The 13,954-nt window shown below is 37.1% G+C and overlaps 1 protein-coding gene across 1 annotated transcript in view; it reads right to left on the reverse strand.

Annotated features, from left to right (window-relative positions):
• Positions 1 to 13,954, reverse strand: part of CCDC146 (coiled-coil domain containing 146) — a 166,458-nt gene that overhangs the window by 81,994 nt on the left and 70,510 nt on the right. Inside the window, 2 exon segments of the mRNA XM_031940214.1 lie at positions 4,259 to 4,468; positions 10,305 to 10,387. Of these exon segments, the coding sequence (XP_031796074.1) occupies positions 4,259 to 4,468; positions 10,305 to 10,387 (293 nt within the window).

Below are 13,954 nucleotides of genomic sequence, written 5' to 3' on the forward strand. Positions count from 1 at the left end.
GAACAGCCTGCTGCCCGATCTGTCCCCCAGCCTCTGTGGGTCAGGGTCATATAGCACCTCTGTTTCTTTTGCTTCATTCTTTCCTGATTTTGAGTGAGCATTGGGAGTGTACAGATTATGTGAGTTCAGGAGATCCATCAGAGCCACTAGAGTTCCACTACCAGAGATAGTAGCAGTGTCCAGAGGCAGGTGTAGCAGCCGCTCAGAGAAACACCTACAAATGGATGTGGAAAGACTAATTCAAAGATGGCACCAATTACAGGGAATGTGACCCCTCATAATGGAGAAAAGGGTAGGTGCTGATTCTTGGAGTCCCACAGATTTGCCTTCAGAGTTTCTTATGAAGACTGCACAAAGAGAGAAAAAGACTTCTGAGGGCAGGAGTTGAAGAGTTGTAGCGTTGTAGAAGACAGATGTCCTTCACCAGTGTGTCATTGCTACCAATATGCAGACTATATGTCTGCTTTCTCATTCTTTAGTTACGATTCTTTTTATATCTTCTCCATTATTCTCTTTCAGGGGAATGTTTTTGTAACCACTGTTCTGGGTATATGACCGCAGTGTACATTCTTTGCTAAATGCTAATTAAACCAACTGTTTGATAACAGGGAGCATACTAGTAGGAGGTTCAGAAGCAACAGTAATGGAAACCTCAGCCCTCAAGGTCATCTTGAAGCTGCTGAGATGAGAAGCCATCACTGCCTACCGAAGAGCAAAACCACCAGTGATAGTACAAGACAAGGAAGGAGTCCCAGAGAGATTGCTACATAAAAAAAAAAGAGGTAGAAGGAAGTAATTCAAGAAAATCAACCAATATATTGATCAACTCTGTGAGCATATACAATATTCCTTAACCACAGATCTCTACTTTGCAAAGAAAAGAGGTAAGTAAATTTTCTTTAAAAAAAAAAAACAAAAACTTCTTCAGTACTAGTATGAGTTTGTTGTAATTGTAATTAAATAATGTTCAAATGACTCTGTCTTAGCACTAAGTCCATAAAAATTTGCAAAGTCCTTTCCTCATCACAACATGGTAAATATCACCTTAATGCTGAAAAATATTTATCAACAGGCTCTCAAAAAAGTTATGCACAACAAATTTTTTAAGTTTAATCTGCATTATTAACATTTTTCATTATTTAAGTATGGAAATCAATAGTAATCTATAAACCAATAATCAGTAAAAAATAAACCAAGTCCTAATGTGCAGCATTTTTCAATTCCTGAAGTGTAAATGCTCAAACTGAAAATTTAGCAATGAGCTCTCATGAACAAGCTCCAGAACACCACTGGAGAGAAATTAAGTGATTTGGCCAGTCACACATAGTTTGTGTTTGAAACATTAAGTGAGGACTTTTGGATGAAGAAGGCTTTTTGTATAGTGTGAATATCTAAAATGTCACAGGATATGCACAAAACATATGTACTCATGTATGCATACATGAATATATATATATATAAATATATGCAAATATATATACACACAAATGCATGTATGCAGATACCTATCTATCTATATATCTTATCCATCTATCCTATCCCATAGCCCTTTTCCTCTGTAAAAGCCAGCAAGTCCACTGTAAAACATTTGTCAGAGATCCTTAAGGAACTTCTCTATACTATCAAATACTTGCTATTCTAAGGAGGTAGGACATGGCCTAGTTTTTGTTCACATGGCTTGAGACAGCTTGCTCTGTCAGGCAGGACACCAGGAAACTATCTTGATTTGGCACATAAAAAAACTTGCCCTGATCCAAGAACTTTGGAAATTCCAGTGTTCGCCTACTGCAGAGGGCCATGTAATGCAATCTATGGCCAAAGCAATTGGCTCTCAGCTATAATCTAAGCTAGCACTTTGCTTCCATCAGAGGAGAAAGGGCCTTTCCAAGGAAGCCAGTTCCTGGTATGCCAGATTTAATTCTCTGTCGCAGCTGCTTTGTTCCATCATTGTCAGCTCTGGGCCATTTCTAGTCGAGTGCTGTTGTTATCCCACATGGGCAGAGTTGCCAATTACTAATAACTGGGAAAAGGGGGAGAAGCATTGCCACGATAGAGGGTCAAGGTCTCAACTGGGGGCAAGGCAGACAAAAGGCCGAACCAGGCCAATATTGGAGTTTCTTCCAGCAGTCAAGGCAAGTGGGAAACCGAGTAGGAGAACAGAGACTTGGGCCAGCCCAGACCAGCTGGGAGGGGCGTCAGGGAGTTGGCTGTCTCACTTGACAATGTTTCCTTCCTGCCAGCCAGCCAGGGTGAATGTGTCTGTGGGACCACAGACCAGGCCCTTTAAGCCTCCTCTCTTGAGTTAGAGGCACAAGTTCAGACAAAGACCTAGACTTCAAGGGTCCTCAAACTACAGCCTGCAGGGCAGATGCGGCAGCTGAGGACGTTTAACCCCCTCACCCAGGGCTATGAAGTTTCTTTATTTAAAGGCCCACAAAACAAAGTTTTGGTTTTTACTATAGTCCGGCCCTCCAACAGTGTGAAGGACAGTGAACTGTCCCCCTACTTAAAAAGTTTGAGGATCCCTGCTAGGTCCTGTCAGGAGAATGATAGCTGGGTTGTGTCTGCATCTCTCCTCCCCTCCCAGGCCCCCAGCCTCCCCTTGGTGAGGGAAGGCTCCCCCAGTCTTCCAGGCTCACTGCCCAGAGGTTGCCAGCCTCCTTACTGTTTTCCCCCAGGCTGTTTCCAAGGCCTGTTGGATTTTACCTTTGCAGCATCTCTAGTCTACATCTCTGACATGGCCGCCACCCTGGTGCAGGTCCTCATCCACTGGCACTATTGCAACAGCCTGGGGTGGGCCTGCCTGACCAAATCTCTCCTTCCTTGAAAGCCACTCCCTGACACCTTGGCTCCGCATCCCCTCCAGGATCAGGACAGAGCTCTCCCTTTGGCTTCCAGAGCTCTTCTCCTGATCCTTCCTCCCTACCACTCCTCTTCCATCTGGCGACCCCGGCCTCCTGGAGGTTCCACAAACGTGGCTCTCCATCTCTGTGTTTCAGGCATTTCTCCAGCTGTTCCCTAAACTGGGAGGCCCTCCCTCTTAATCTCCACCTCCATCTCCCTGGACTCCTTCAAGTTCCAACTAACTGACTATGCCTTGAAACCCAAATTACCCTGGCTTTTCCCAACTGGCCAATGACAGGTCCCAGTCATGCTGACTTGCTCCTTTGTTGGGTTCTTTTGCCTCAGAGTGAGTGTAAAAAGGTTTTTTGTTCTGGCCAGATTGACTCTTTTGTGAAGGCCACTAGGTCACCTTTTGCCTCGGTTCTTCCCTAGTCTTAAATTACTGAACGGTGTTGCCTCAGACAGACTGACGCCTGGCTTAAAAGGGCCAAGGTCTCCTGCTCTCTCCTGGGTCATTCCCAGTTGACCTGACATCTTGACATTGCACTTAGGCCTGGAGGAGACTAGGCTGATAACTTTGCACTGCCCTCCCTCACTTAAATCCAATTCACTTGCAAATCAAGACATAACCTTCCTGAAGTCATTGGTGCTCTTTGAGAACTAAGTCTGAACAAGAGCAAAATGCCACCTTCTACAGGAGACCTGTCAAACATCTCTTCCCTGGTCCACATGCAACACTCCCAAACTAGCAAACTAGCAAAAGAAATAAAAATAGAATCAAATACAATTAACACTACATTTTATAACTAAGTTCGTATGCAGCCTGCAGGGATCCCTACAAATGCCTTAGTAACCCCAGTTTTCATCTGAGTCTGACACCACTGTTGTACAGGAAGTCTTTCACAAGTCCTCATAATTCCAGTTCCTTTCCTCTACTAATTATTTCCTATTTTCCTGTATGTGTGTGTGTATATATATATATATATATATATATATATATATATTACATATGTATGTATTTATTTGTTTGTTGTCTCCCCCAGTATGTGCTCTTTGAAGGGAGGCATTTGTCTTTTGTCTCTTTTTGTAACCTCGACCCTTATTACCGTAATACCTATCATATACTTGGCACTTAATGAATGTTTATTGTCTGACAAGTCACTGGGAGGCTAAGTCTGTGCTGACAGGATATTTCAGAGTTCAGGCTATATGGCTGATTGATTCTTTGGAGACTGCATCCATCCATCTGCAGTTCCCCAACGTTAAAATTTAGTGGGGCAGTGAGAATTAATCCAGAAATATATTAATGAGGCTGTACCATATTATGCACAATTGATTCTCAGGCTAAAAAACCAATTGCTATCCTTAAAATTCACATCTATTTTCCATCTATTTGCTGATATGAAGAACATACCTATCCAGCCGATACTGTGTCTGGAATTCTCTTTCTTTTGCTGCATTATATTCATTTTGGTACTTTAGAAGTTGTTCTCTCATCTTGGAGACCTCAGAGCCCTTTCCAACTGGAAATGTCTGAACAATCTCCAGGCGTTGCTGTAGTTGTTCTATATCCACGGTAAATTTTTTGGCATCCTGCAGTAGTTGGAGCTCAGACTCTTGGCTGCTATATTTATATATAAAAAAAGAGATGTACTGTTAAAAAGGGCTTGCTCCCAAATAGCTGGACCAGAGTGGGAAGAAATCTATGTCCACATCCATGCCTTTCCCCCTTGGCTTTCTAACTCTTTATCTGTTAGTTCTCTATCAAGCCCAGAGCTACCTCACTCTTGCTGTCATCACTGCACCTAGTGATCAACTATTCTGATTTAGGTTATGTGAATATTTGTATTCCTCTGAATTCAGCCAAGAAAGATCTAGCATTTTTCAAAAGGAAAATTGACTAGGACCTAATAGAAAACAAGTTAAATCAAGGCCTTCATTTTCATCTTGGTCCTTAGAGTTTAGATAAGAAATGGCATTCTCCAATCCAGTTCTTAAAAATCTTTGCCCTGGGCTGTCCTGCATTAACTTTGCAAGGATCTTTACCAGCAATTTTCCTGTGGTTTGGAATGTCTAGAATGCCCATTTTTACTTCTGATCCATTTCTATATGATTTGCCTTGTTTACTAAAAGCATATTTGTTAATTGATTGTTAAGACTCTTTCTCCTCTTAGCTAACTAAAACTTGTATGATCTCTAAACTTCCATATTTAGCATCCTATTATGTTTTTTTTTTTTTTAACATAAGTGTTCTATGCTAATGTCTGTAGTCTAGCCTCTGCATCTGGTTCCAAACACCAAACAACCTTTTCTGATTTATTTCATATTATCCTTCAGTTTCTCCATGTTGCAAACTAACCAGCTTATTATTTCCTAAACTCTGCATATCATTTTCTGTTTCTATTCCTTCACATAACCTATGCCCCAATCCTAGAATTCATCTTTTTCTCATTTCAGGTGCTACCTCCTCTGCAAAGTCTTTCCTGATCCCCCAATTGTTAGTGTACTCTTACTGCTCAAATGATCTTGTATATGTGTGTACTGATTCTATTTGGGTAGAATGTAAGCCTCTTGAAGGCAGGGCTATTAATTTTTTTTTTTAAATCCTTGTATTCTTCCTTGTACTCAGGAGAGTGCTTTAATATAACTGATGTTTAATGGGTTTTGGGGGGTATTGTGGGGGATTTGAACTAAGACTTCATTATTGGTTATATGGTAGAAATCATTTTCCATTGGGCCTCTTTGCATCATACAATCTCCTTTTAAAGACCAGAAGTAGATTCTCTGTCACTCTTTGTTTTAAAATCAATGATCACTTTAGGGTTGCCCATTTTCTCTTTCCTTTACCAGCAATGCCTCCCTATTTTCAGCCTTATTTTAGGGTGTAAATCACATGCCCTTAATCTTATGACTGATGAAACTTCTTCTCTAGCTCAGGTTGCCAGCTTGGTCCTAGCTTTTCCTTCTTTGATGATTCATTACTCAAATCCCTAAAAAATGGTCTCCATAAATTCTATGTTTACAGTTTTACAATAAACAAATAATTTAACTTTAAAGTAACAATAGACATAGTATTTCCACCAAGGGAAGAGGAGAGTCATTTCTTTACATGCTAGGTACCCTCTAAATTTCTTAGTTCAATTTCAAAGGTACTCTATAATAATTACGCCCAAACACCCTAATTTACAAACACATTATATTACATAAATTTCTATGTAAGTTGTTTGGAATTTGGAATATATTTCCCTCATAAAAGCAATATCACAGATGGTGCTTGGGTAGATCAAGCCAGTTCATTTGGCATAAACCCATTTAAATGTAATATATCTGAAGCATAGTGTTCTATTAATAGCATTCTTAGGCCTAACCATCTCATGTAATTATACATTGAGTTCTCACTTGGGAAGTTTAGAATACATTTTTGTGCGGGGAGCAGGACCCTTTCCCGTTCCCTTCTATCTGTCCAATCTGCTGGAGAGTGGGAGCAGAAATTCTACCAGTTTTGAACCATCAGCAAGGATTTTCAAGAGTCTTAGGACTTGCACTCTTGACAGCACCACTATCCACAATTAGGAAAGAGAAGCAGATATTGAGGGGAGGAGCAGGAGCTTGAGGAGTGGAAGTAATAACAAGGTTTTCCATTCTGTCTTTTTCTTCCTTCTTTTTATGCCAGCAGGCATTGGAGTAAAGAAAGAAACAGGGAAAGGATTGGGAAACGGTGAGGAATGATGGCAGAGCTTTTTGCAGTGGCCACATAGTGGATGATTAGTGTTAAAGCAAAGTAGAGAAGTTGAAAAAAGCCCTCCCAGAATCAGAGAGGGCAGGGAGACTTCTTGTCATTAATTTGTCAGCAATGTATGTGCCCTCTTCTTGCATTGCTGAGGTCTTAAAAATATAGCACATAATGTTATGGTTATAACCTTCTGATTATAAAAACAATATAAATAAGTTAAAAAATATATTTACTTAAGTAATACTATCACCAAAACACAAAAAAAATATTCTTTTGCTTAAATTAATATGTAATCAAATAAAACTTCACTTATACTTCTAAAGTTTACAATTCTGTATCCCCCACAGTGTCAGAGCAAAGAATAGGCACTAAATTAACACATATCAGGTAGATATAGCATGCTAGACCTTCTGGATTTTTGTATGTTTGGGTATTTCAAAAAATAGGAACTATCTACAAGTTTGAATATATCTTTTTACTTTATCACTCCTACACATTTTAAGGTCAGGAGAGGGTCTAGTTCTAGTCCCAAATCATTCAGTTTGTTGAATTTTAAAAGTTATGACTATAACTATCACTTACTCTCTCTGTGCTTCTTTTTTCTTCATTTTTTTCCATGACATATTTCCTTCATTCTTTAGCTTCACTTCCCTTCTTTTCTTGAACCTAATCTAATTAATCTGTTCCAATTTATAGAATATTCTAATCCTGAATTCCTAATCCATTTGCTAATAACTAGTAAACACACATACACATATACAATATTACTTTAGTTTTTAAACAGCATTTTAAACATAATATCTCATTTGATATTCCAAAAATTTTTGGTAGATTTGTACTATTATTATTCCATTTTTCATTTGAAGAAACTGAGGCAGTTTTTAAAAAAAACTTGCCCTTGATCCCACAGCTAGTAAATCTCTGAATCCAGACTTGAAATTGGGTACAATTTAGTTCTTTTGCTCTTACTCATTTAGTATTTAATGGTGATGGAGAAAGTCAAATTATATTTTTATCTGAACTAGGCCCTTAAGCTAATTATTACATTTCTTCAAGTAGATGTTCCAAACATCTCTTGTCTACTCAAGCTTCCCACTATACTCTCTCTCAACATAAGACCTCAGGTCACACTTTATGAAAAAAAAGAGGTCATTCACAGTTAACTTCCTTTTTTTCCCTTCTCTTGATCTCAAACTCCCCTGATTTGATTCCCCTTTCTTATCTCCTTTATTCTAGCCTTTGATAAAGAGATGGCTCTTCTCTTCAAGGAAGCCTTTCTCTTTACTTATATTTAGACACCCCATCGCCTTCTAGCTCTTTTATTATGTTGCCTCTAAAATCATCACCCCCTCTAAATTTTAATCTCTATTTTGCACCTACAACATGCTTGACCATCTTTCTCTCCTATCAAAAACTCCTCTTCCCTTTTCTATGATCCTTTTCTTATGCTATGATCCTTCTATTTTTCCTTCACCTCCTCCATCACTGAACTACCAGAGGAAAACAATACAAAACTGATTATATATTCCTCACCTCCACTTTTTCTTTACATTCACTTTAATTATAGGTATGCATTTACAAGGCTTTGTTCTGAGTCCTCTCCTCTCTCTGCAAACTCTCTTAATGACTTCAAATATCTTTAAACAATACCCAAATGACTTATACATCTAAATATCCAACCCCGGTTTTTCTTCTGTCCCCCATTTATGCTTCTTACTGGACATTTCCCAAAAGATGTCTCTCAGCATCTGAAACCCAACTCATCTTTCCCTCAAAACTGACCGCCTCTTCCTAACTTCCCTATTTTCATAAGGCTACCACTCTTTCAGTTCCTTAGGTTTTCAACCTCAGTCATCTTTAACTCTTTACTTTCTTCTACCACCACCCCACTTCCACCCCTGTATCTAATCAGGGCCAGGTATTGTTTCTACCTCCACAGTAAGTTTTGTATCTGTTCTCTTTATATTGATACAGCTACTGTCCTAATAGTCAGCTCCTTACCATCTCTTTTTTCTGGACAGTACCAGAAGAGCCTCTTAACTGATATCTCTGTCTTCAATCTATGTCATTTCCCTGCCCAAGAAGCTTTCCTGGCTTTCTATTGTCTGTAGAATAAAATGCAAATTCATATGCTGGACATTTAAAACCCTTTCCTTTTTGGTTCTAATCTAAGCTTCCAGGATTACTTTCTATTACTAACATTCACATTTTCTATTTTTCAGCCTACTTGGCTGTTCCATCTATCACTTTCCGCTTTTCCTCATGCCTAGAGTTAATTGCTTCTTTACCTCTCTATTTTTCTTTAGTTATTTTTCAGTCATGTCCAACCCTTTGTGACGCCATTGCGGTCTTCTTGGCAAGAGATACTGGAGTAGTTTGTCATTTCCTTCTCCAATTGATCTAATGGATCCAAATTTTTTTTTTAATGTAGGTCATATTATTATTATTATTATTTTTGGAATGAGCTGAGGACATAATTTTTCAAGGGAAAAATACTTTTAAAAATCCGACATTTTGAACAACTTTATACATGTTTTACATTTTGCCTATCAGAAATGCTGTTTCTTTTGACTCAATGGGTGAGAAATTGAGCAGGAAAAATTTACAGCAAACAATTATTATGTGCTTCATGTAATTTTAGGATCTTTTCCCCAAAAATTATTTACAATAGAAACAGAAAAACAAGGGTTCTGGCAACTACTACTCTTCTGGCATTATGTCTGTTTGAAAGCTGTGACCATTTCCCAGATGGCTTCATTTTAGTGGATCCATTTTGCCAGGCAATCGGGGATTAAGTGACTTTGCCCAGGATTACACAGCTAGGAGACTGTATTTGAACTCAAGTTTTCCTGATGCCAAGTCTATTGCTCTTATTCACTGAGCCACTCATCTAGAATCCCTAGATTCCTTCAAAGTCCAGCGTTAATTATATCTTCTATAGGAAGGCTTTCCTGATCTACCCAGCTTCTTGTCTTTGCCTAATGCCCAAATTTCCTCATATTTTCTTTGTATTTTAATTATAGAAATATATATATATTATTTCCCTTGATAAAGGTAAGCTCCTTGAAGTCAGGGAGTTCATAGTTAGCACATAGTTGGTGCTTAATAAATGTTTATTTTGAATTGTATTCAATGCTTCAATCAGTTGACTAATTAATTGAATTCTTGTTCATAGAATGTGAACACCACAAATAAAAAACATAAATTTGCATATTTCCAACATTAGATTTTTTTTTTGCTTCTGGCAAGTTTTTGAAAAGGAAATATACAATATTTTCTTTCGATCAATAATTATTTGTTGAAATTCTAATATAAGATCAGTATTGTGATAGAGTCTCTGGACCCCATGTAAGAACAAAGATTTTTGCTTTCAAGAATAACAGTCTATTTCCTCCCCTAGGATTTTTTTTTTTTAGTTTTGTTTTGTCTTGTTTTTAAATACTAGGAAGTGTTCTAAAAGCTTGGCCAGAACACTTCAAGATGTATGATTTTCTTTTCTTCCTTTGGACAAAGTATAAAGGATACAATAGTTTTAAAAAAACTGCTCTATGTGTAGGTGTTGGTACAGATGATTCTCTTGGCTGAAATTTTGAGTTAACTTTGGCAACAGGGATCAATTTACCTGAATAACTATCTATTTTTTGTTTTAAATGGTAATGTAGCTTTTATAAATTGGGAAATTATGTAAATTTGGCAATATATTCCATCAAATTTGTAAACAATATACCTTATCAGGAGCTCATGCAGCAAAGTATACTTTGCTTTCAACTCAGCCATTCTGGTCCCAGGTATTTTTCCAGCAGCAAATAACTAATACAGGGAAAGAAATGTCATTTTAAAATCATGCTTTTTAAATAGAATGAATTCAGTTTATTTTATTAAGTGTTTAATGGCTTCCAAGAGTTTGGGGAATGCAGAAATTTCTTTTTTTTTTTTTTTTTAAATTTTTTTTATTTAATAGCCTTTTATTTACAGGATATATACATGGAATGCAGAAATTTCATAAACTATGATCTTATCTCATGTTCCTGATGATGAGTAGAATAAGACACAATATAATATACATCATTCCATGATTAGATGCATTAAACATTTGAGAAACAAAATACTCAGTGTTAGCCATGCTCTATTACTCTAGAAGTGTTTCTTAGTTTTATTTAATTTGAGTAAAAATTCCAGAATTATGCAATTTATTCATTTCAAAAGTTTCTTCTATTTTTTACATCCCTATCATATTTCATGTATTCTTCCCCTTCCCCAAGAACCATGCTATATGATAAACAGTGGTTTTTTTTGGGGGGGGGCGGGGTTTAGGGAGGAAAAAAACAATATTATTGTCACTATATTAAGAAAGTCCAAAAATTTGTCCAATGTGAAATATACTATAAAGAGATAGATTCTTATTTATCTTCATTTGAATCGCACTTGATCTCTAAAATTTTGTTACATTTACTTTTGATTTTTTTGGTGCTTCAGTTTTTCCATTTAAGTTGTTATATACTGTGTAGATCATTTTCTTAGCTTTGCTCACTTTACTCTGCATTAGTTAATTCTATATTTCTCTGAAATCATCACATACATCATATATGTCATTTTTAGAGTGTTATAGTAATACATTACATTCATATACCACAATTTGTTTAGCCATTCCTTAATCGATGAGCACCTGCTATTTCAAGTTCTTGTTATCACAAAAAAGTAATGCTATAAATAAATATTTTGGAGTATATGGGACTTCAGAGGGTATTTTTTGAAAATAAGACTATATTTAAAAAATTTTAATACTATTTAATTTTTTCAAATACTTGTAAAAATAGTTTTCAACATTCATTTATTTTTTTTTTGTTGTTGTTGTTGTTGTTGGTTTTGTTTTTGGTGAGGCAATGGGGGAAAAATAAATTGCCCAAGATCATACAGCTAATAAATATTAAATGTCTGAGGTCAAATTTGAAATCAGGTTCTCTTAACTCCAAGTTAAGTGCTCTATTGATTATACCATCTAGCTGTACCCTCAACATTCATTTTTGTATGACTGTTTTCAAATTTTTCTCCCTCCCTTACTCCCTTACTTCCTTCTCCCTATCTGATATAGGTTAAATATGTACAATTCTTTCAAACATATTTCCATATTTGTCATGTTGTATAAGAAAAATTGAATCAAAAGGGGAAAATCCACAAGAAAAACAAAAGAAATGGGGAAAATACTATGCTTTAATCCACATTCAGTCTCCATAGTTCTCTCTCTAGATGTGGAGGGCATTTTCTATCCCAAACTTCTAGAATTAGAACATATAGTATATTCTTTAGAAGGCACTGGGAACATAGCTTTAGATGGAATGGGGGTTGTATAGTCATTAATAATGATCATTAAAACACACTGTCCAAGTGACAATGGGAGATAAAAAGAATTTTGACCAACTGGTCTGCACTGTGCATCAATAGAGATTAAGCAATTTATTGGTTTGGAACTCAGGTTTTCCTGCCTCTCCATCCACTGCATCACCTAGTTGTTCTGGAAGACCTAAGGGTGCTCCCTGACTCCAGATAAATGTGTGTCCAGAGGTCCTTGAAGTATAAAACACAGAAGAGCCTAAAAAAGAAGACAATTTCAGGTTATTGTAAGTGCTGAGAGCTCTGCAGAGAACTCTGACCCTTGGCCAAATGAGGAGAGCAATTTTGAGACTGCTTCTGCCAACATGGAAGTGCTTAGCATAAGCAGAAAGTGTCGTGTATGACTATGTCCTATGTGGACACATAGGAGATGAATATAACTTTATTTTCTCATGGAGTGACGCTATACCAGCAGAGGACAATTTAGTAAATTTCATGGATGTGACTCCTTGCTATTTTATAGCACACTCTGATGTGAAGATTCTCACAGGAAGAAATTCATGGGGAATATTCATGGTGATAAATTGAGAGACCAGGATGTGTCGAAGGATTTTTAATTGCCGAGATTCGCCTACTGCAGAATATATATTATTAATTTTTTCTTTTAATAAAAGGTTCTTTTGTTACATTATGGTCAGCATATTTGCACACAAGGCTGTGACATAACCTTACAAAGTAGCTAGAGCAACAATTTCAGGATTTTGAGTTGAGAAGTGACATCTGGGCCATTTATAACGACAATGATAATATTGATCCATGTTTTTGTTTTTTAACAATAGATGCATAAAAAAAAATCTGAACACTTTTCTAGTCACAGCATTTGGTGACAGGTTTGAGATGAAACATAGGAATTAATATTGTAAAAAATATTTTGCTTCATACATGCCCTGCTTTTATGTATAAGTTTTTTAAAAAACTAATCATCTTATATTAAAATCAGCCTTATTATTGAAAAATAAACCTACTTAGTTTAATTAATCAACACTGAGCAGCTTCCAACTCCATCTCACAACCAATTATCGCTAACAAACTACAAATGACAACTTCAGTTCTTTGTCTCTAAAATCAGGTAACTAGATGAGATGTTTATAAGTCTCCTTCCAACTCAAAAGATCTTCTATTTTTAGGATTATCAGACATGTTGCTGGGATGTGGCCAGAAAAGCAAGGTCTTTTTGTTGTTGTTGAGTTTAGTTATGGCAAGGTCTTCACATCTTCACTGGGTGTTGGAATCTTTACAAACTGTTAAGCCATTAGAATTGATAGAGACAATAATTACCTAATTTAGCATGGTTCAATATGATTGATTTGATCTTAGAAGGAGATATTTTGGGCCAGAACTTGAAACAAGTACTAAGTACAACTGATAGAAACGATGCTTGTGTTCACACCTTTAGAGAGCTCATAGAAGCAAGAAATATTTAAGTACTCATTGGAGTTCACATGGTTTAGCATGAGATATCCGAATTTACACCTCCCTTAAGCCCTGCCTCCAGAAGGAGGAGTTAACCTTTGGGAGATCATATATATAGAGAGGAAGCTCTTAGAGCTTGAAGGAGTTACTTGGGAATGTTCCTAGGGGTCGGAGAGGAGTACTCTGGAAGGAAGCCTACAAGCCCTCTCTCTGAGACAAGAGAGATTCATTGCATCTTCCACCTTGGTGCTGGTTGGAGGCTGAAGGAAGCAGAGGCAAAGGACAAAGCTGCAAGAGCTCTTGGAACCAAGCAGAGAGAGAGGTTTCTGAGCTAACTGGGCTATATTGAAGGACACAATAAAGATCTGAACTTTTATCAGCTGGCTGCGATTTGGGGTGATTATTTACTTGTAACTGAAACTAAAGCTGCCTCCAGAAAACCTCCCCAAGAAAACTTCTCCCCCAGAGAGAACCATCTTATATATTATAGTTTAAAGAACAAGAACCCAGCAATTGGGGCTTTTCTTTCTTGCCTCAAACTTTTCATTTTCCTCCCACTATTCCCATACTCAT

This window comes from Sarcophilus harrisii, chromosome 5, assembly GCF_902635505.1.
Source record: "Sarcophilus harrisii chromosome 5, mSarHar1.11, whole genome shotgun sequence".
NCBI classification, from domain to species: Eukaryota; Metazoa; Chordata; class Mammalia; order Dasyuromorphia; family Dasyuridae; genus Sarcophilus; species Sarcophilus harrisii.